The sequence below is a fragment of the Pantherophis guttatus genome, chromosome 1 (genome assembly GCF_059756535.1).
Source record: "Pantherophis guttatus breed Tessera chromosome 1, ASM5975653v1, whole genome shotgun sequence".
Lineage (NCBI taxonomy): Eukaryota > Metazoa > Chordata > Lepidosauria > Squamata > Colubridae > Pantherophis > Pantherophis guttatus.
The window spans coordinates 273816181-273839005 of record NC_142063.1 but is presented as its reverse complement, the minus strand read 5'-3'; the positions used below and the strand labels follow the sequence as shown (position 1 = coordinate 273839005).

Genomic DNA, 22825 nt, shown 5'->3' with positions numbered 1-22825 from the left:
CAATACATTGCAGTATGTTGCTTATTTACTGAAGTATGTCTTGGCACCATTTAGGATAAGGCCAAAAAGTTGTTACTGTTTTGATAAAAGGTAACTTTGTGAAAAATCTGGTGGGGAACACTCCTCTACCACCAACCAAGGTTGTAGGATCTGAGAGATCCAACCAGGTGCGTTCTGATGGAAATGAGAGAATCAAAATGCTGAGTACAACCTGACACTTTATTTTTGAAAGCAAGCCCATCTAAGAACTACAAATGGTTGGGTTACAGCAGAGCTCTCCAAATCTATCACTAAGATCTCTGAACAGACAGTATGTCTGACGCCGAATGTTCCCTCTCTACAATAGGAAGTTGGCATTGCCAGGGGTGGGGTGAAGATTTCCTGGCAAATCAGGTGGAGCTGGCCAATTCTGCCAAACTCTCTAGGGACAGGATCGGACTGGAGCTAAATCAGCACAAGTCACCGCTTGCTTCACTGAGCTTAATCCATAGAGTTCCCTTGCCAGATTCTCATTCATCCTTCTTGCAGCTCATGTAGTAGATAACTTGTAAAATATAGTTCAGGCTTTTCTCAACTTTTGTGGGTTTGATACTCAAGGCATATGCTACTGATATCTGTTGTACCTCTTCTGACAGCAAAACTGCCAGACTTTTCCGTATAGGCAGGATCTATTTAGTCTTCACAATTATTTATTGAAAATTCATGCACATAATTAGGGAATTAATATTTTGTATTAGAGTGCTGTAGTAAGTAAAGCAGACTCCTAACTTATTTATAAAGCTTATTATTCAAACTGTTTGTGTCCTTTTCACCTACATTTCTTATGTTTCTCCATAGGGATGCAGATAGTTCCTTACAACTATCTGGTCTAATCTCAGAGTTTTCAGTAAAATACATTATCAAAATCAATAGATGAACTGGTAGGATTGGCATTCATAAGAATCTCAATATACCTTAGCAGGTTATTACCCAATTGTTCTACCAGAATTAAAATATAATAGCACATACACACACACTAACATATATTAGCGCACACTAATATATGTTAACATATACATATATACACGTGTGTGTGTATGTATATACTGTATATAGTGATATATACAGTATTTTGTTAAATATGAACACTATGCTTTCCCAAGCTCACTTTCAACAATTGGTAAGAATATAATATATTTATATCTGAACTTAGTCAAAAGACTGAGAACTGAGAAGTGGGGGCTTAAGTATCAGCCTAGAATAAATCTAGTATTTTGTCCCTTTGTGTTTTCTCAGCTGACCGTATTTTTTTAATCCTATACTTTTGACTCTTGATGTTTCTGTTGATCCAAATTAAATTATATTTTTCTATAAACCAGTGAATTTAAATTGGACAATTCTAATTCCTAATGATGTCATACTGAGATATATTCAGGATATTAAATATGAGAGCTAAATGTTTCTGAGGTATGATGAGGTAGCTTTAGAAACTTTCCCTCCCTTTTTAAAAAAACTAACAAGAAAGGACATCATCATCCTCATTATCACCGTCATCATCTTCGTTCTGATTTGGAGTTTTTACTGGTCTCATAACCCATAAAGTTTCACCAACTTGCAATATTAATAATTATTAATAATTATTAATATTTATTAATAAAACATGTCCTTATCATAAAAATTATGGTAAGATGTGGCAGTGGAAAAATATTTTATGTTGAAAGTGTACTTATTCTGTTATTCATAAAGGAGAATATTTGTAGCTCAGGGTTGACATGAAGAGTCCTTCCTGCCTTCTGAGCTTGCTTGTTTTCTTGAAGACATTTCATTACCCAAACTAGGGTAGCACTGATGATGTTACCTAGTTTGGGTAATGAGACATCTGCAAGAAAACAAGCAAGCTCAGACAGCACCAAGGACTCATCAGTTATATTTCAGTTTGTCATGTCACAATTGAACTAGCTTGGAAGTTCATCTGAAAGGAACAAAAGGCATGGTTTTGGATTCTTTCCACTCCTTGTCTATCCAGCTGTCATATAGGCATTGCAAACAGTGATAGTGAGATTTATGTTAAAGAATTAAAAGAAAAATTGATTCAAATAAACGGAATTTTAAAAAAGAATAGAGAATCCATAAAAACAACAGAACAATAAATGATGAAATGCAGGCAGTAGATCTTCTGAGCATAATTCAGCAAATGACTTTTACTTAGAGTCATATTTATCAACCACCTGTGACATTTTTGCTTCAAATATCCCAGGTACTGAGCTCAATAGGTTGCTCTACATAATTTCCTTTTCTTTCTTTTCTTTTCTTTTCTTTTTTTTTTTTAGCATCAATGATTATTTTCCTATTCTTCAAACAAGTTCTTCTAATAATAAATTTGAATGGTTGTCTCTAGAAGAAAAATGGGGCCAACAAAAATTAAAGCTTTCTATATATTTGGAGAACTCCCCAGGGGCAAAATAGTATATTAATTCATTGCATTTATTTTTTTAAAAAAAATTGATTTAAAGAATTCCACAGTAAATAATCTGGAGGAAAATGTATGGGGCAGGGAATGTATAATGAATGCATGCATAAAATACAAAACAAAACCCAACAACACCAAATTCTTTCCCTCTCCAGTACAGAGATATATTGTATAGGAGGAAAAGGATATGTTTCAGAGCTTCCTCAGCTAAAAAAAAGAAAATGATGACATGTTCATCGACAGGACCAAACCTGAATTCCCTTTAACATTTTAACACTTTTTTATTATAATGTAATGAGAAGCAGCAGCTTTGTGTCAATCAATCCATTTTTTTAATGTATTCTGGAATGGTCTGCTTTGGCTAATAGCATTTCCCCTGGATCTCAAGCAGAGTTTTCCCATCACTTGAAACCTTAATACATGAAATCATAATACAATCTTAACATAACAGATGAAGGAGAGGATCCTTTTTCCCTTCCCTTGAAACTCCCTCCTTTTCCACAAAGAGAGCTTTAGAAAGACCTACAATCCCCCAAGATTGGTGGAACTCATATTCATATTCATTTTTTTTATAAATGCTATAATCATTCAAGGGGAGAAGCCTGCCCAATTTCCGAGGGACACAAGTAGAGGAGCTATGATGGATTTAAATAGTTTAAACCAGGGGTCTCCAACCTTGGCAACTTTAAGACTTGTGGACTTCAACTCCCAGAATTCCTCAGCCAGCAAAGTAAAGCTGGCTGAGGAATTCTGGGAGTTGAAGTCCACAAGTCTTAAAGTTGCCAAGATTGGAGACCCCTGGTTTAAAGAACCCAAAAGTGCTTTTTTTCCCAAAAGGCAACTGGATGTTCTTGGTTTTTTTCTTTGAAAATGTTTCACTTCTCATCCAGAATTGAAGGAGCTTCTTGGATGAGAAGTGAAATGTTTCCAAAGAAAAAACCCAAGAACGTCCAGTTTCCTTTTGGAAAAAATGCACCTTTGGGCCTAAATGATTGAGAATCTCCATAGACATATTTTAAAGAAGTTTTGTGTTTTGTTTAGTTGGTACCAAAGTCCTAAAAATGAAACATGAAAACAAGGGCTGTGAGATCTACAAAGCCAAAGGCACAAAATTATAAACCAGCATTTTCCAAATCTTACATCCTCTTAGGCCCCACACACTCCATGGGACTCTTTTAATATTTCTACTCATTAGAGTTAATGTGAAATAATCCTGGAATAAATCTGCAGAATATTACTTCCCACTCCCCAAGCACCGAGATCAGAAAGCCTGGCTGAGAATTTTCACTCTGATTAGAAATTAAAGCTGTTGGCCAGGAAACTCTACTAAGCCCTCCAAATCATTTTGTGCTCCTCCAGTTCACTAACAAAGCTTTAGGAAAGGCTCAGAGTGGATCACTTTAGTTAGAATATTAAATGAACCTTCCCCAAACAGCCTGACTCAGTACAGTACTTTGGCCAAATCTGATCAATACTGCTATTTTTAAATAATTTTATTTATTTATTTTATATTTCTGCTGTAATCTGTTTTTTTCCCAATATACATTTACATTTTTATAGTGTGTGTATGTGTGTGTGCACACAGGGGCACGTATATGCTTGTATAGGCAATAACTCAGTGGTGAAATCCAATTTTTTTTACTACCGGTTCTGTGGGCTTGGTGGGCATGGCAGGGGAAGGATATTGCAAAATCTCCATTCCCTGGGGCCAGCCAGAGGTGGTATTTGCCAGTTCTCCAAACTACTCAAAATTTCCGCTACCGGTTCTCTGAACTGCTCAAAATTTCCGCTACCGGTTCTCTGAACTGCTCAAAATTTCTGCTACCAGTTCTCCAGAACCTGTCCGAATTTCATCCCTGCAATAACTGTATATCTATTGATCTATGGAGTAGTGAGCTGTGTTAGTCCAACAGCTTGCTTGTGGTTTTAGAGTGCAGCCTCTTCTGGGCAGCCTTCATGGTGTTAACCAACCAACAAAGAAAATGCACTTCAGAAAAGAACAGAACACTTTTCACAAAATTGTGTATGGTTTCTGAAATGCATGCCACATATAAGTGAGATGCATTTAAGTAATAGAGACTGCATTTAAGTAATAGAACTCTCCTTGTGGAAAAATGATATGTAGGCAAAACAGAAAAGATGTCATTTTAAATTTTGCTACTCTGCTGCTTAACCCAATGTGAAAACACAAAAAGACCAAACTTTAAGCCAACACTGGGCAAATGTTGTCCTCTCCTGAGGTTCGATACTGGTGAATGAGTGTGCCCTAACAACTGCACAGTGGAATCTCTGTTCTGTGAAAGTGTTATCAAACACTGAAGTATTCTCCTGAGATTCACGTTGTGATTAATTTCAACAGGCTGGGAATAAAAGCTGGGGATAATCTAAGGTGATGTCATGAATAATTTACCTTCAGTGAATTCTTTTATACAGACAAGAAAAGGCCAGCAAGAGAGCTTGTCAAAAAATGTTGTTAATGCACCTTTTTTGCTTCAATTTCTTCTTTTTTTCCCCCCACAATCACCTATATTGTATGGCTTTGACAGCTTACATAAATAATTTCTTGTTAAAAGGTTGAAGTTGAAACCACATAATGTTACACTGCAGGTTCAACGATGTAACACAGAATTAAGTGTTTATTTTAGAAATAGTTTTGCCCGCAAGTATGTTTTCCATTTAAACAGAAAATGAACCATACAAATCTTGGTCCAACCAAGGCATAACTCACGTGACAAGAATATATACAAACACTTCACCTCAGCTTTCAACTGTATAATATTAAGTTTTCCAATGTTGTACAGACCATGTAACATATAGGCCTTTGGCTACACATTCAAAGTATTCTGCTGAGATCTCAAACACTTATATGGCTGTCATGGGCATGCTATTGAATAGAGGCTCCTGTGGAGAAATCATGTTCATACTAACACCAATTATGTATGAACAATGACTATGTGAATAGGGGATTCTATGATAAAAACTCTCATGGTCTTCATATCAATCACAAAGGAGCTTTTCCCAAAAGGCAATTAGAATTTTTTGGGGTTTTTTTCCTTGAAAACATTTTGTTTCTCATCCACAAAGCTTCTTCAGTTCTAAATGACTGGTGGGAAATCCCCACCATTCCCCACCAGTCAGTTAGAACTGAAGAAGCTTCTTGGATGAGAAGCGAAATGTTTTCAAAGAAAAAACAACAACAACAACAAAAAATCTACCTGGAAAAAACACAACCATGACCTGGATGATTGAGAACCCTCTTAGACAACACTTACATCAGTCATATAATTTGTATGCTGAAGCAAGTCTACTTTTTCCAAAGAATATTATTTCTGATGCTCTCTGAGCTTGATTGTTTTCTTGCTGATGTTTCATAACTGCTGAATGAATGAACACTGATGATGTTATCTACTTTAGGTAATAAAACATCTGCAAGAAAAGAATCAATCACAGAGAGCATCAAAGACCCGTCATTTCAAACCTGAGCTACAAATATTCTCCTTTATTGATACTAATTCTGTATACACAGATGACATGATTCTATAGTCACACAATCAATCAGAGACAGAAACAGAATAGAAACAGAGACAGAATAGGAATATGAAAATGCCTAAATGCTCCATTCCAAGTATGAAAAAAAAAAAGACTTTGGTCATCCTGAAAATGTCCGAAGCTTGAACTATTTTATTTTTCTGCCAGTAAAAACTGGACATACAGTATATTAGACTAAAAATTCCCACCACCACTGCCAATCATTTATCTTTCCAGAATTAAAAAGAATTTTGATCTTCGCATTATGTTAAGGCTTGAAACATTTGTAAATATGTGGGGATTAGAGTGTTCATGGAAAATTCCTCTATTATTAATATTAATATATATTAATATTATTTTTGGTCTACGTATATTCTTAATCTTATTCTATTTCATCTAGAAACTGATATGTATTCTCTATTAACCACAATAAGAAGATTGTGTTGTATTTCTGGATAAATTTTCAATTCATACAACCTTCTCAATCCAAAATTATGTTTAATGGATTTTTAAAAAATAATTGTGGCTATCTCAGACTCATCAACTATGTGCTGGATTCTCAGAAATATCCTTTTTGAAGCAGAGTAGGCAATGTGGTTTCCACACTGAATTTCAAAATTCCCAAACAATGCATAAGTCAATGAACGGAGCAATAAGGTTGTTGCCCACTATTATACAGTAAAGGCATTGAAATTCAAAAGTTTTTTTAAAAAAAACTCAGCTTCGACAGGATCTTTCCACCTCTCTTCCCTCAGTACAATTACATAGATCAAAGTATCAATGAAAACTAAATTCTGTTGGCATTGAAACAAGTATTTTAAAGCACCTTAGAGTTGTTTTTTTTTTATGGTAAGTAAACTTGTCTTAAGTAAAGTAAAGTAAGTAACCATTATTTATATTAAGTAAATGATAATGATAATAATATCCTACAAAGGGAAAGGGAAATTAGCAAAACTCCATTCCATCCCCCATCCATTGGGTAGCCACCTGTCCTGTAAACTGAAGGAAGCATATTTTCACCGAAGGTTCAATAAATTGCAACGATCAATTTACCATCATTGGGTTATTTTAAATTGTGGCTGACGTTATTTAATATCTTTTAAACTGTTTTAATTTTTGTATGTTGTGTTTTTACTTTGGCTGTCCACCGCCCTGAGTCCTGTTGGAGAAGGGCGGTATAAATCAAATCAAATAAATAAAATAAATCATGTGTAACTGACAGTTGTCTGAAATACAGGATTTCCCATTGAAATCAGCAAAACTTTGGGCAATTTTGTTTGTTTGTTTGCCTTCTGTACTAGGGCTCTTTTTCCCTGCAGTCCAGAAGAACTCTGAGCTGCTTAATATTCTCTTTGTTACTAAAAGTTAAACAAAAAAAAACAATCCAACAAGATAACCATCAACAATTAAAAGTACAATTACAAAAATGCTCAGCATGCAAGGCACATTCTAAAATAAAAAAAAAAAAACCATGCATAAAACAGGTCTCATTGCTTTTATTCATTCTATCAGAATTTGTCTCAAGACTTTTTTTTTGTTTTTTAAAAAAATTCTTAAGACAAGAGGGCCTGAATAAGCCTATCTTTCCTGACCTTATTGGGCAGGCAGAAGGAAGGTTCTGAAGATAATAGTTGTATAGCTAATGGTCTTGAGCCATTTAAGTGAGAACCTAGAACTGCACCCAGTAGCAAATTACAGCCCTTTAAGCACATGTGTTACATGGGAGAACTTTGACACTCCCATCACAACTCAGACTGCTGCATTCTCGACCCAGTAAAGCTCCCAGGTGGTCTTCAACTACATCCCCATGTAAAGCAAGTTGCAATAATTCAAGCAAGAGATGATTAACGCAACAATGACTGTAAGCAGGAATAATCATAATCTGGGAACCCTTAGTAACTATAAAAAAAGCCTTATTGGCCACAGCTGCCCCTCCCCCATGAGCAGAAGCTCCAGACTCCCACCTTAAAAACCACTTGTACACAAAGGAATGTGACTTCACTACCTACCAAAGATAGTATATCCCTGGAAATAGAATACAACCAACTTCTACCTTCCTCATGCTGAATCTGAGTTTGATTTTCTCCATCCAGATTCTAACAGCACCAGGATATAACCTCTACCGTCTTTCCTGTTCAGCTTGAGTTTGTGTATAGCTGAGTATCATTTGCAAAGAGACAAAGCTAAAATGTGACCTAAATCAGCACCTTCATATAGATTTAAATAAGAAGTATGAGAGTATCAAACTATGCAGTATTCTACCACAAAGGCCCCTAAGCAGTGGTGGGTTGTCCCCGGTTCGGATTGGTTCGCAAGAACCGGTAGTAAAACCGGCAGGAGGTTCCACCCACTGACCCAGATGTCATCATAGGTGATCTGCGCATGCGCAGAAGCTTCTGTGCATGCGCAGAAGAGTGCACGGGCGCGATGCAAACTGGTAGTAAAGGTAAGTAGAACCCACCCCTGCCCCTAAGGCATGATCTCTCCCCACACTAACACTGACTAGAATCTCCCATATTGAAAAAAGGAGATCTATTGTAAAACACTACTTCTCACTTCCCACTCCTGGAGACAGTGCAATAGGATACCATAATCAATGGTATCAAAAAAGAAAGAAATCCTGCAAAAACAGGAGACATTGCATAATTTCTATCCCAACTTACTATCAACTCTGTAAACATCAGCCTAATCAAGGAACTACCAAGAACACTCATACTCACACTGACAGGGTAAGCCATTTGTATACAAACAGGGAGCAAACCTCACTCCATTTTGGAACTGATGATGTTACCTAATTGAGTCATGAAATTTCTGCAAGAAAACAGTCAAGCTCTGAAATCACCAAGGACCCCACACTCTATCCCATTTCCACCACAGCTCAATCACAGAAGTGAGCAATCCAGTTACAGTAACATATTCAGACCTGAAAGTTGACCAGAAAAGTCCAGATAATCCACTTCTTTTAGGGAACTAAAAATTTAGTTGTGCCGTAAGTGAACCCTCTAGTGGTTCAGGCCTCAGGCTAGAAATCAGAAGACTGAGTTTTAGTCCTGAGTTTAAGCATGAAAACTAGCTGGTGACTTGGGGCCAATCACTTTGTCTTAGCTCAACCCACTTCAACAGGGTTGTTATTGTGAAGAAAATAGGAGGAGGAAGGAGTATTAGATATGTTCACCGCCTTCGGTTATTTATAAAAATAATAAAAACGACATTAAATAAATAAGTGTCTTTATTGTTTTAAATTGATGGCCGGTACTTTCCTACATTATGTTTTCTTGGTTAATTTATGTTTTAACTTCATAATTTTTATAAGTTTTTTTTTGTTTTAATTTGTGAGCCTCACAGATAGATAGCTATATAATTTTTTTAAAAAATAAATAAATATCTCTATCTCCAGGTATCTCCAGGTTTACCACTTTTCCTGAAAAGAGAAAATTGGAAATAACAAGGTAGCTTTCTAATATTACTGTCTTCTTCACTCAGCCAGCTTTTTGTAACGTGAGCCAGATTCAGCATCAAAAGGCAAAATCTGGAGCAAATGGCCTCCAATAATGTAGTACCTTGGATTCTGGGTTCAGGCAAGGGAACTGGTTGGGAATTGGGCTCAGATGATCAGCCCCCTTCCCCAAGAGTGGCCTGTCCTTTGCCTTCTGCCAAATGTCCCTCTGCCAACTTCCCCAATCTTCATTCCTTTTTCAGTTCCCCTCCCATTTCCCAGACTTCAATTATTACCTTGGGGAAATCTATTCTAGACATCTATTTCACAATTCTCCACCACACCCCAGCAATTAACCCGAGTACTTTGCTTTCCAAAGTATTTTGCTTTCCAGAGTACTTTGCTTTCCAGAGTACTTGGTAACTCGGTACAATCATCCACCCACCAAATTATGACCTGCAATCTTCCGTACAATTTTTTTTCTCAACTCTTCAAAATCCCACTTTTGCCTAGGTTGGGGGGAATGAACTCTATAGTTCTAACCCAAATATCTCCACCTCTCACCAAAAGAACCCACTTCCTCTCTCCTTCTCAAATAACACCAGTGCTCAACTCCACATATTCCTGAAATCTCCTGCATTTCTTCTCAGTGCTCCATAATTGTTTTTTAGGAGATAGCTTTGGAAGACAGTCAATCCCAACAGCCTTTCCAAAGTCTGGTCCAGCTTATTTGTTGACATTTCACAGAACAACTCCTATAGTGGCCATTTTCTAGAAGTAAAATGGTGGATATGTCTAATTGCAGTGGCTGCAGGACTTACACAACCTGCAGCACTCAGCCCTGGGTCCAACCCCACACCTCTGCAACCAGAAAAATTCCGGGGCCCAGAAAAAAACCCACCAATTTGGCTGGATTCTGCAAACTTTACACTGCCACAAGTCTCATAGAACAAAGGCACCTAACCTGGTTGGTACATGCACCAGCCTATCTCCTGCCAGATACTTAGACTTGGCCTTAATCACAATTCTCTATTTTCTGAGTATGCATTCCTGCAAGCCAAATTAAGCATGAAGAAAACTTGCTTGATTGCACATTTATAAAATCTACGACTATAGTAAATACTACTTACATGCACTTTCCTATGTGATATCCCCATAAGAAAGAAAAGGAACTTTGATGCAAATTTTCAATTAAAAATATTATATAGATTTCAAATTGCTAAATTGCTTGTGATCCAATGGCTTTTCTAAATTCAGTATGCTTTCTTTCTTTTTTTTTCTTTTTTGAAGAGAAAAACTCTTCAGTGCTATATTACAAAGTGTTTTTAGGAGAGGTTGGCAGTACACCATGGGGCAGGATAAGATGAATTCAGCCCAAAAGAATTCTTCAAAAAATAACAGCCAAATTTTCACTGTGTTTTTTGGGGACTGGGTGATAACCTCCAAGGGCTAAAATTAGACAAGTAGCATTTTTTTGATATCATCATTGGAAAAAAAAAATTAAAAAATTAAAAACCCAAACTGACCAAACAGAATTTCTATCCAATATGTTTTTATACAATTGTTTAAACAGAGGCTTATAAATTGAAATTATGGCAAAACCATATTGCAGTCATGCCTTGAAGTAACTATTAGGACATGTCGTTACCACTGTGGAATGGAACCTGGCATAACAAAAATATAGCTTGATTTGTGTTAGCATCAATATTTCCTTCCACATCTGGCAGGAAACATAACTGTCCAAGATTATAACCTTGCGGTGGTTGTCTCTGTTAATAGGAAAATGTGAAATAATGACCATTAAGTAGAGAAATAATTGTCCTATAATTCTTAAGAAAATTGTGTTTACAATTCTCTCCTAGTATAAGCAATAATTGCATTGAGGGTGGAGAGTCTACAAGATACCCAATATCCAGTGAACCTCTTGGGAAAGATTTGTGGCATGTCTTGCTTGAGGGCACTTCAGCACCTTGGGCAAGTGGGACATTAAAGACTAGGCAGGAGTTACTTTTGCTAAAATTGTTGATCCACCCACATCAGAACTACTCCTCTAAGCCACTAACAGAGAGCTCTATGTAACCCAGCTATACTTTCAAAGCTGTCTTTGGAACTTGGCATCTCATGGAATGAATCCCTTGAGCCAAATATAATATAGTCTGCTTTATTAAGCCACAATAAACTAATGCTCAAGTAGCTTTAAGAATTTACGTGAAACCCACCAGAAATAGAGAATCTGAGATGTACATGTGACACTGCCTCTAATTTGTGCACAGTGTGGTAAATATCTAGGAAATGAGCAGTCCTTCCTTAGTTTCTAGAATAACTTGCAATGACAGAAGCACAATTGAGTCACATTAAGAGAGAAAGGGGGGGCGATGGTAATTATGGTTCTAAATTATCAGTCAGGAAGCCTGAAGTACAGCTGATTTCATCTAAACTATAGGTGTACTTTGATTACTAATTGTCTTGGGTCCAGTTACAGCAAGGAGATCCAGTTACATTATAGCAATTCATAATGGATTACTTAGAGTATTTTTTCCAGACAGCTATAATGCTGAATATAAGGTGTTAGTGTCTTAACATCTTCTTCTCTATATTCCTAGCAAACTAATAACTTTCCACATTAACAAGGTTTCAGTTTTATGATTTCCAAGATCATCAAATGTGTGGAATAGGAACTCTGGCCACCAACTAATTGGATTATTATTACTAGCACTGGATCAATGGGAAAAAGGCAAGTCTTCTGGGTATTTTCCTTTTATTTTATACTCTATAAAGTGGGTTTAGAGGAAAAGATGATCACATACCATACTTTATCTTTTCTGGCTTAATATGTTGGCAATTATCACACATTCCAAAGAGCGTTCCTACAAAAACATTCTCTACGAATCACTTGACATAAGAAATTTTCAACAGAGCAAGAATTGGGGATAATTAATGTATAAGAGGCTCGGAAAAGATCAAAACAAATCATTTCGGGGAAAGAAGGACAGGTTTAAAGATAAATAAAAGAAATAAATGTCCTTCTTTGTGTATTTGTAGTAGAAGCTAAGATTAAGCTTTTTTTTTATCACCAGTGCACTTTTACTAAAGGAGATACAAGACAGGTCCACCACAAAGACTCTGGATAGGTGAATTAACTACCAAGTCAACTCCAAGAGACAGAATGGGAGTAGCTCATTCCTCCATCATAAATCCAGTGAGTTGAGCTCTAATCCAGGGGTCTCCAACCTTGGCATCTTTAAGCCTGGCAGACTTCAACTCCCAGCTTTGCTGGCTGGGGAATTCTGGGAGTTTATTTTTTTTTAATTTCAAATTTATATAGTTGAAGTCCTCCAGTCTTAAAGTTGCCAAGGTTGGAGACATATGCTCTAATCAGTGGCGGCTCAATATGGCACCTCTGGGCCACACTGATGGTTCCACCTCCCACCCAAGACTTGGATTTTCAGAATGATTTGGATGGACGGGCAGTGTTATTGCTCCATAAACTTTGATGCCCTAAGCCAGAGCCTACTTGGCCTTAGGATAAAGCCAGCCTGGACTGTAATATAATAAATGAATCACAGTGGCGCAGTGGTTAGACCGCAGTAGTGCAGACTACTTCTGCTGATCACTGACTGCCAGCAGTTTGGCAGATGGAATCTCACCAGGCTCAAGGTTGACTCAGCCTTCCATTCTTCCGAGGTGGGTAAAATGAAGACCCAGATTGTTGGGGACAATATGCTGACTCTGTAAACCGCTTAGAGAGGGTTGTAAAGCACTATGAAGCGATATATAAGTCTAAGTGCTATTGCTATTGCTAAATATTAAAATTGAAAATATGTCCAGCTCAAATCTCAGATTTATGTGAGATGTGCTCAACACTGTTTGGTGAGATTACAGTCATGGGACAAGTAATGGAAGGAACTTGAAATTAGGGAAAGAGGGTGAGCAAACAGTGGACAACTTGAAAAAACAAAAGAATTTTCACAGGCTTAAACAGGAAAATTATGGAAGTAGGAAGTTTCATCTGAAGTGAAGACTCCCGAAAGAAACAAATTAACTTTGAATTATATCTATTTGAATTCCAATGATAACTAATCATAGCTGTTTAAGGTACAGCAGTTTCTCTTATCCAGAGCCAAAAATCTACGAGACTTGATGGGGAGATTCTCTCCCTCCATGGAACAGTTCTGTTCTATTTTGGAAAGACAAAGGCTAAGGGCTCTGCATTTCACAAGGCTCAGATTTACAAAAGACTCATTTTTTACATTAGGATAAAATTAATCTTCCAGGAAGAAGGAAAGAAATCTAGTGCATGTGTACATGAATGAACCTAAGATATGTGTGAGTGTTTATGTGTATGTATCAGGGATGAAATCTAGCAGGTTCTAACAGGTTCTGGAGAACCGGTAGCTGAAATTTTGAGTAGTTCGGAGAACCGGCAAATACCACTTCTGGCTGGCCCCAGAGTGGGGTAGGAATGGAGATTTTGTAATATCCTTCCCCCAGGAGGGGAGGGAATGGAGATTTTGCAGTATCCTTCCCCTGGCATGCCCACCAAGCCATGCCCACAGAACTAGTAAGGAAAAAAATTGAATTTCACCCCTGGTATGTATAAACACACACATACACATATGAACACATAAACACATGATAATTAACATTATCATGTGTCGGTCCTCTCGCCCCTCCTGTTCAACATTTATATGAAGCCGCTGGGCGAGATCATCCGTGATTTTGGGGTGAAGTACCATCAGTACGCTGATGACACCCAGCTGTACATCTCCACCCCAGACTATCCCAACGATGCCCTTGAAGTGATGTCCCGGTGCCTGGAGGCCGTGCGGATCTGGATGGGGAGAAACAGGCTCAGGCTCAACCCATCCAAGACCGAGTGGCTGTGGTTTCCGACGTCCCAATATAGTCAGTTGGTGCCATCACTGACTATTGGGGGCGAATCATTGGCCCCCACGGAGAGGGCGCACAACTTGGGCATCCTCCTGGATTCACGGCTGTCTTTAGAAGAGCACTTGACAGCTGCGACTGGGAGGATTTTTTATCAGGTTCGCCTGATTTGCCAGTTGGGTCCCTTTCGGGATCGGGACTCCTTACGCACAGTCACTCATGCCCTCGTCACCTCCCGCCTGGACTATTGTAACGCTCTCTACATGGGGCTCCCCTTGAGGAGCACCTGGAGGCTCCAACTGGCGCAGAGTGCGGCCACACGGGTGGTAATGGGAGGTACTTGGCGTTCCCATGTAACACCCCTCCTGCACGAGCTGCACTGGCTCCCAGTGGTCTTCCAGGTGCGTTTCAAGCTTTTGGTTACCACCTTTAAAGCGCTCCATGGCTCAGGACCTGGGTACTTGCGGAACCGCCTACTACCACCAATAGCCTCCCACCGGCCGGTACGCTCCCATAGAGACGGGCTCCTCCGGGTGCTGTCGGCCAAACAATGCTGACTGGCGGTCCCCAGGGGGAGAGCCTTCTCTGTGGGGGCACCTACTATCTGGAACGAGTTCCCCCCGGAGATACGGAGGATCCTGGATCTGTGCACCTTCCGCTGCACTCTAAAGACCTTTTTATTTCACCAGGCGGGTCTGGCCTAATTTTCTCCCTCTTTTATAAAAGAATTTTTAATTTTTAATATTGTTTAGTATTTTATATATTCAAATTTTTAAATTGGTTTTAAATTGATTGGGGTTTTAATTAGTCTGGGCCAAAACTATTTAATTTGATTTTAATTCTGCTTTTAAATTTTGTATGTATGGATTTTATTGTTGGCTGTTCACCGCCCTGAGTCCTTCGGGAGTAGGGCGGTATAGAAATCAAATCAAATAAATAAAATAAAATAAACTACTAGAACTGGGCTACCAAAATACGACTGCTAGGTAAAAATGCACTGGTTATAAACAAGCTTAGTCTTAGCTTCTAGTACAAATTACAAAGAGGCACATTTATTTCTTTTATTTATCTTTAAACCCCTCTTTCTTTCCCTGAAATGGGAAAGAAAGATAAATAAATTGCAATTCTTTGCAGCCATTCAGATTTTTGCAGGCCTGATCTGGTAGTGCTAACCGTAATTTTGTAAACGTACACATAAGATACAGATTGTTTTCTGTTTTCTCGAAAAAGCACATTGGGTTTGTATTTCTTAGCTTGCAAGAATGATTGCTAGAAGCTACTCCCCCACCGGCATACATTCTAGCTCCTTGCTCCAGTCTTACAAGAAGCAACTATTAAGCCAAGCTTGCCCCACGACACCCCACAGTTATAGATGAACGAGAGCTAACAACAATGAAGCATTCACCCCGGTGCCGGCAGAAATCTCCAAGGCCAGAGCTCAAGCAGCTGAGGAATTCTACAAAACAAAGTTTGCACTGTGGAGAATGTGGCAAGTTTTTAATCTCCCAGCATACTCCTTCCCAAATGACCTTGGTTTCATCAATTTACCTGTCTGTCTCTGGGAAATGAATGACCTTCAAAAATAAACACCAACTCTGGACCAACAGCAAATTTCAACTTTATAAACACTAGAAATATTTTGGCCTACAATAGAATATGCAATTTTTTTCAGAGATGTTCTAGGATTGGGCTTTTTAATTTGTTTAAAGCAGTTTCCTGCTTAACAAAAGGCTCCTTCTATGAGGCATGGCAGCCTCTGAACCGATCCAGCAAATCAAGGAGAACACCTGCTTAGTGGGAACAGTTAATCATTTTAAAAGCCTGAGAAATGAAAGTTGCATAGAACTCTGCTACAGCCACCAATAAGCATTCCAATTATGGTCAGCCCTGTGCCCGTGCAGAATCACAATGCATCATTTGTTTTATACAAACACAAACGTAAAGGAAGCTACACCAAAACAGAAATAGGAATAACTCACATGTGTCTCTGTGTTGATGATTGTGGAGACATCTGTGGCTGGACACAGGCTTGATAGGTGTAGAAACCAAAGATAAATGGGTTGCTCCATAAATTCATGCAATTTAATATATATTTCAATGGAAAATTATTTTCTTAATGCAATGTTGAGTATACATATACCTTCGTTCTCTGTATATAGATGGGATACTTCAGAGATGCTCAGGGATACTTCAGAGATCTCTGCGGCAAATTAATGCTGGCCAATATTGCTATGGTAATTACCATTTGGCACATAGGAAAACATGAAAAGAGCCATGTACAGTATGTACTTTCAATGGACCAAGCTGTATTCTCTACCAGATCAAAGAGACAAATAAGACTTGTTCTTCTGGCTGACAATGTCAGGAATGGAATCCAGGACCACTTCCATCAAAATTGCAGCTTCATAAAACCAGAGAAAGGGTCAATTTGTAGTGACACACTTCTAGCGCATCTTCTTAGAGCCATGCACTCATTGCTTCAATAGTGATTGGTGATAAAGTCAATGTGAATCAGATTATCTTTTCAGCTGGTTACTATTTACTGGACTTAGTGCAGTGGGTTCCACTTACCTTTGCTACTGGTTTGCAACGGGAACACGCGCATGCTCAGAGCATCCGTGATGACATTCGGGTGGGTGGGTGGAGCCTCCCATCACTGGTACTACCGGTTCGCAAGATCCAAACCAAACCAGTAGCAACCCAGCAGTGACTTAGTGAAACAGATGTATGTGAATGAATGAATATATACTTCTGTTTCTGTGTGTGTGTGTGTGTGTTCAGTTGTTTTGTAAAACCAGCGTTGTTAAAGCAAATATTGTTATCTATCTAGAGATGTTTATACTGTACTTGTTACTTTGGTTTCTGATATTGAAAGAAAAACACATTCAATAAACTAACTTACATCACAAATTAAATTTGGGTCGATTTCACACACATTGTACATTGTTGCCTTTTTATAACTGGCTGTGGATTTTCAAACTATATGGATAGGATTCCAAATAGCCCTTCAAGTTGCCTAAAATGGAAAGCCACAAAAGTTCCACATATATATCTAAACAAAGTTGCAAAAGCTATTCTCCAATCCCATTACATTTGTTGGTTGGAAAATCTTTGAAATGTCCCGAAATTCTAAATGGCGACAAATCCTTCAAATTGGGAGAGGAAGAGGATTGATAAAGCCATGCAGCAGATGGAGAAGAAGGGATTTACTGATGATTTTCTGTTGCTCTTTGAGAGTATGCCATTTCTTAGGCCATTATAGATTTAGAACAGTGCGAGAGCTTGTGGTTTTAGTAATGAGAATGGCTTATAAAATTATGAATGAGATGCTTACAATAGCTAGCTTGTGTTTTGCAAGCAACTATACAATGAATCAATGGGACAGATCGGGATTTCCAAGAATACTCAATTATAAACATCATGCCTCTCTGAAATCTCCCAAGCCATTTAAACCGAAGAAACTCAATTCTACATAGAATTAAAATACTGTAATTATAAATGAAGCAATCCTTTCCAGGGTCTATACAAACAGTTCACAACTTTTCTGACTTTCCCCTATCAAATGGTTCTTCCTTTATGTAAGATCATCTTGTTGGGCAGATCTCACTGATCTGAACTAGAGGACCAATTCTAAGTAGAGGAAGTGATGAGATTTGCAGATTGCAATATTAACCAGGCTCAAGAACTATAGTGCTACAGAGCCAAGTCCCACTTCTTTGAACCTAAGTAGAACAAACAACTAGTTAAAATGACTTGGGGAGAAATGGCTTAAAGCCAGTTGGCATAAATTCTAGTTGTGATAAAACATGTGACAGCAAAAGGGGAAAAAAACATTTTCATGAGTTTCCTGCAATTATTATAGAACTATTGTCAAGTTAAGTCTATTGTGAATGGAGCTATGTTTCTTATAAAAGATGAGATTTATAGCTAGTCTGCTTCTACTGAGCTTTAGTTGACATGCTATTGTGATCCTTCCTCAGTCAGATCATCTATCATTTTCTATTAAGTTATTGCAATACCTTTTGCATGTGCTCTTCTGCTGGCATTCTTCTCCAATTGAGTGCCTAAGGAATACCTTCGGAAAGTCAAGCAGGTTTGGGTTTATATGAGCCTTGGAGGAGAGGCTGTTCCAAAGAGTAGGCACAGCAATAGAAAATCACATCTCCTGGTCCCACTCAGAGTTTATTACATCAATAGAAATAATCTGAGATGGACACTCCTACAAATAACTAGGTCTTTTTCCCTGAAGGGCTTTATAGGTAACAAATCAGCATTTGGAATTGCATCCGGAAGCCTACTGTTAACTAATGCAGCTCACAAAAGTAGTATTGTTACATAAGTGCACCAAGGTGCTCCCATAATAACGTATGGGAGCAGCAGCTTCCTGAGTGGTCCTCAGTGGCAGTCTCATTGCAATAATCCAAATGAGAGGTAGCCAAGACATCAGTGGCTACCAGTTGGGCTTCCTGATTCAGGAATGGGCACAGCTGGAGCACAAGCTGGATTTCTGCAAAGGCTCTCTAAGCTATGGCTGCCAACTGATGAATGATCTCACAGAGAAACCTCCCATAGACATTAAATAGAAAGAGGGAGGAACCAAGCAAAGGCTGGGGTATAGGTGTCTGTGTCCATCAACACTGATATGGACCAATCTTGGAGGAAACTTTTGCCTCCCACTCCCATTCCTTTAGTCAAAGCAAATACCATAATCAATGGTACTGGAGGTCACCAACAGAGCAAGGAGGGCCAGGATAGATGTAACACCTTCCCTCTTGTGATCCCACCAGATATCGTCAACCAACACAATCAGTGCCACTTATGTCTAAGTTTGAAGCCTGCCTGAAAAAGACCCAGAATCTTCTGAATCTTCATCCCAAAAACCTTCTCAACAACCTTCCCAAAAAAGGGAATGTTAGAAATAGATCAGAAATTATGTCACAAATATATCCATCTAAGCAAATGAAAGAGAAAAAGGGAATGATAATTGGTTAAGATTTAAGATTTAAGTAATGGGTTTTTGGGGATAATGGCATAGTTAAATAATAGATTTGAGGGGAATAACTGAGTAAAATATTAAGTTGTATTAATTGAAAATTAAGATTTGTTAGTGATTTGTATGAATTTGTGACTGGATCAAGAGCTTTGTTTTGAAAAGATGTGTTTTATGTTTAGGTTTTAAAATAATAAAAAAAACTTTAAAAAAAAGAAATTATGTCACACAGTTGGATGCAGTACTAAATTACAATTAAATTAATTTTAAAATAATCTGCTCACTTAATAGGCATTATAGAGGCTTTATATCTTATAAATAGTCATTCAACTTGCCATGCCCCAGAATTAGCAACAACTGGTAGGGGGTGCACTAAATTTCCTAATATTTTAATAATCACTGTAGAAAATTCATAAAAAAAATATTTTTTTCTTTCCTCTGACACATATATTATCACAACTAGAACTTATGCCAACTGGCTTTGAGCCAATTTTCCCGAAGTCTTTCAAAGCCAACTGTTTATTTTATATACTCAGGTTTAATGAAGTGGTACTTGGCTGTGTAACATCATAGTTTTTGAACCTCGTTAATATTGCGATCTGCAAATCTCATTACTTCCCCTATTTAAAATTGGTCCTCTGGTTCAAATCAATGAGATCTGCACAACAGGATGCTCTTAGATAAGCGTAACAACTATATGACAGGGGAAAGTCAGAAAAGTAGTTCTTACAGAACCATTACATACAGTACACTGTCCTGGTATCTCCCAGGTTCAAACTGAGGAAAAGAATAACTAATTTCTTTTGGCTCAAAATAAAAAAGCGAATAGATAAGAAAAGTATAGAACTTAACCTGCATTCTGCTAAAAGCAGATTTCCTCCCCCCCCCCCTGGTTTTTATTTGCCAATGTAAAATAAAAAGTTGCGGGCTAAAAATAGATCTCAGGGAAGTTCTCCATGGACTCACCAACTGATTAGTTCTGCCAGTCCACTACTAAAAGTTCTACAATACTTATTATACTTTATTATGAAACATTATATACTCTTTTTTTAAAAAAAAATCAGCATTGCACATTAGAAGTGTAGAATTGATTAGAGTTGTGGCTGAAATTGTTACTGAGCTATTCATAATCACCTCCATATCAGTTTCTTAATTAGTATTAAGTCAATCTCTAAGAATGAAGAGACGTATACTATATACCTACACACAGTTGGAACTTGATTCTACCTCTGTTTATCACATTATATTTGCTTTCCCAACTTAGGTGAGATTCTATTAAAGCAGAGTTCCCCCACATTTCTGGCTTTGTGGACCAGCAGGAGGGAGACCAGGGAGGGCAGGAGGGAGACTTGTGGACTGGGGAGAGGGGATGGCTTTGAGAGAGAGAGCAGCAGGCAAGCATGTGTGCAGCTCCATTTGCATGAATGGCAGGCATGTGTGCATGCCATTCACGCAAATGGAGCACATGTACTAGCCTGCTACTTGCACAACTGAGGATGCACTCTTGTGTGGTCTTGCCTGCCACTTCCACAGCCCCGTTCCAAATGGCTCATAGCCCAGTAGTACGTTGGGGCTCAGGGGTTGAGGACCCCTGTATTAGAATCTTTACTTTCCTCCTTTTTATTATTTATTCAATCTTTTTTATCCTAATTTTATTACTTTTTAAAAGTAAATCAAGGTGCATAATATAATATAATATCATATTCCTTCCTCTTGATCTCCTCAATGATCATTCCAGTGGTATGTAAAATCCGCAGGAAGATTATCCTGTATATTTATTTATTTATAAACTGGTACACAACCGCAGTATAATAACCAAGCAGGTTGTTGTGCTAGGCATTTTGAGGAACTGATTCCATTGTGAAGTCACAATTGTGACTTGGAACCAGTTCCATTGCATAACAGTATTTCAAATATTTTTGCTCAAGAGTTTTACTGTAGATATGAAGCCACTCTTCAAGTTAATTGAATGAATAAACATTCTCCCAAAACACCATTTATTATACACTCACCTTGCAACGGGCGCCCTTTGAACACGTCTCTTGTGTTGCTTGGGTGAGCTCTAGCACTGTTATCACACTTCGGCTGTTCATATCTTAAGGGAGCATAGGAAGAAAAAAAGACATTAAACTAATGCTAATTTAATTTGAAAAACCCTACCATTTCAACAGCTGTGTGATCATACCGAAATTTGGCAGAGAGCTTGAGTTACTCTTGATTCTAAAACCATAGCCACACATTTATTCAAATGTCAAAGAAAGCTCATTTTAAAAACCCATTAATTCATGCTACTCTACAAGTTTAGAATTCCTGGGCTTGGTGATGTGACTTACTCCCAGCAGCACATATTTGAATTACTTCTACACATCAAGAATCCAAAGTAATACAGGTAAAGTGGACTTTAATTTTATACTTGGATGCAGTTTTGATATTTTGATATTTCATATTATACTTCATGCCATGCAGTTGCCTGCTACAAGATTTATTTATTTTTCTTTGCAAGTATCTGGATAAAAGAATAAAACATGCTTTCAACTTATTGCTTATTAATTGGATGAAACCATGTCAACCAAATAAAAGTGACATTATTCCCAAGAAATAGGACCATGGCAAATGTTTTTAAAGCTCAGATTCCCTCAAGTATATTGAGGGTAAAGAAGAAATATCTCATTTTTATATGATATCCATAGTGTACTATTAAATAAACACTAATTTAGGGGCAATTTGTTAGATTAGCTTTCTGCCATCATATTACCTATACTGATGGTAGAAAAATGATTGAAGATGCTAGACAACTACTTGTATCTAATATATGCATCATGCTTTATTGTATTTCTTATTTATTTGTGACAGAGACCACCTAGTTTTCAAATGCTATGTAATTAAATGAATGGAAAGGGGACTGAGAGCAGGACCTTTGTCCTACCACATAATGCAGTGTTTCTCAGCCTTGGCATGTGGACTTCAATACCCAGGATTGTATGGATGGCTGGGGAATTCTGGGAATTGAAGTCCACATATCCTAAGATTCAGTGGTGGGATCCTGCCGGTTTAACAACCGGTTTGGTGATCGCTCTGCCGCATGAATCAACTGAGAAGATATAGGTCAGTAAAGCGCAGGGGAGGGCAGGCAGATCCACCGGATCATCGGAACGAACCAGTTTCCTCCCAGCTGATCGTTTCAGGTACTGGTTTGCCCGAACCGGTCTAAGCCGGTAGAATCCCACCCCTGCTAAGATTGCCAAGGATGAAAAAACCGATCTAATGGCTTTTGAATTCACAAATTGAGCACTAAGAATGCTTGAAAAATTCAATCTTTTAGAAATCCCAGGCAACTGATTTTTCAAAATCTAATCTCTGGAGAACAATGTGATCATCTGCTACACAAAAATGAACCGGACAGAGGGGAGGTAAGTGATTTACTCTATATATACCAATGTTTCATTTTCCCTATGCCCTTCTGAACTTTACACTTTGGTTCCATATCTATGTCTGACATGAAATATGGCTACGGGATTATATGTGATGGAACAAA

At 38.0% G+C, this 22825-nt stretch overlaps 1 protein-coding gene and 1 long non-coding RNA gene across 9 annotated transcripts in view; both read right to left on the bottom strand.

The window, feature by feature from the left end:
• SMOC2 (SPARC related modular calcium binding 2) overlaps window positions 1-22825 on the bottom strand; it is a 129879-nt gene that overhangs the window by 17592 nt on the left and 89462 nt on the right. For all 8 annotated transcript variants that reach the window (XM_034428420.3, XM_034428417.3, XM_034428419.3 and 5 more), the window contains exon 9: window positions 21303-21385. In XM_034428420.3, the coding sequence (XP_034284311.2) occupies window positions 21303-21385 (83 nt within the window). The remainder of the gene's footprint in view (window positions 1-21302; window positions 21386-22825) is intronic.
• LOC148116855 (uncharacterized) lies at window positions 10446-20925 on the bottom strand. Its single transcript, XR_015731444.1, has 2 exons — window positions 16280-20925; window positions 10446-11182 (listed from the first exon to the last, which is right to left on the bottom strand). It is a non-coding gene; the product is annotated as an uncharacterized LOC148116855 (long non-coding RNA).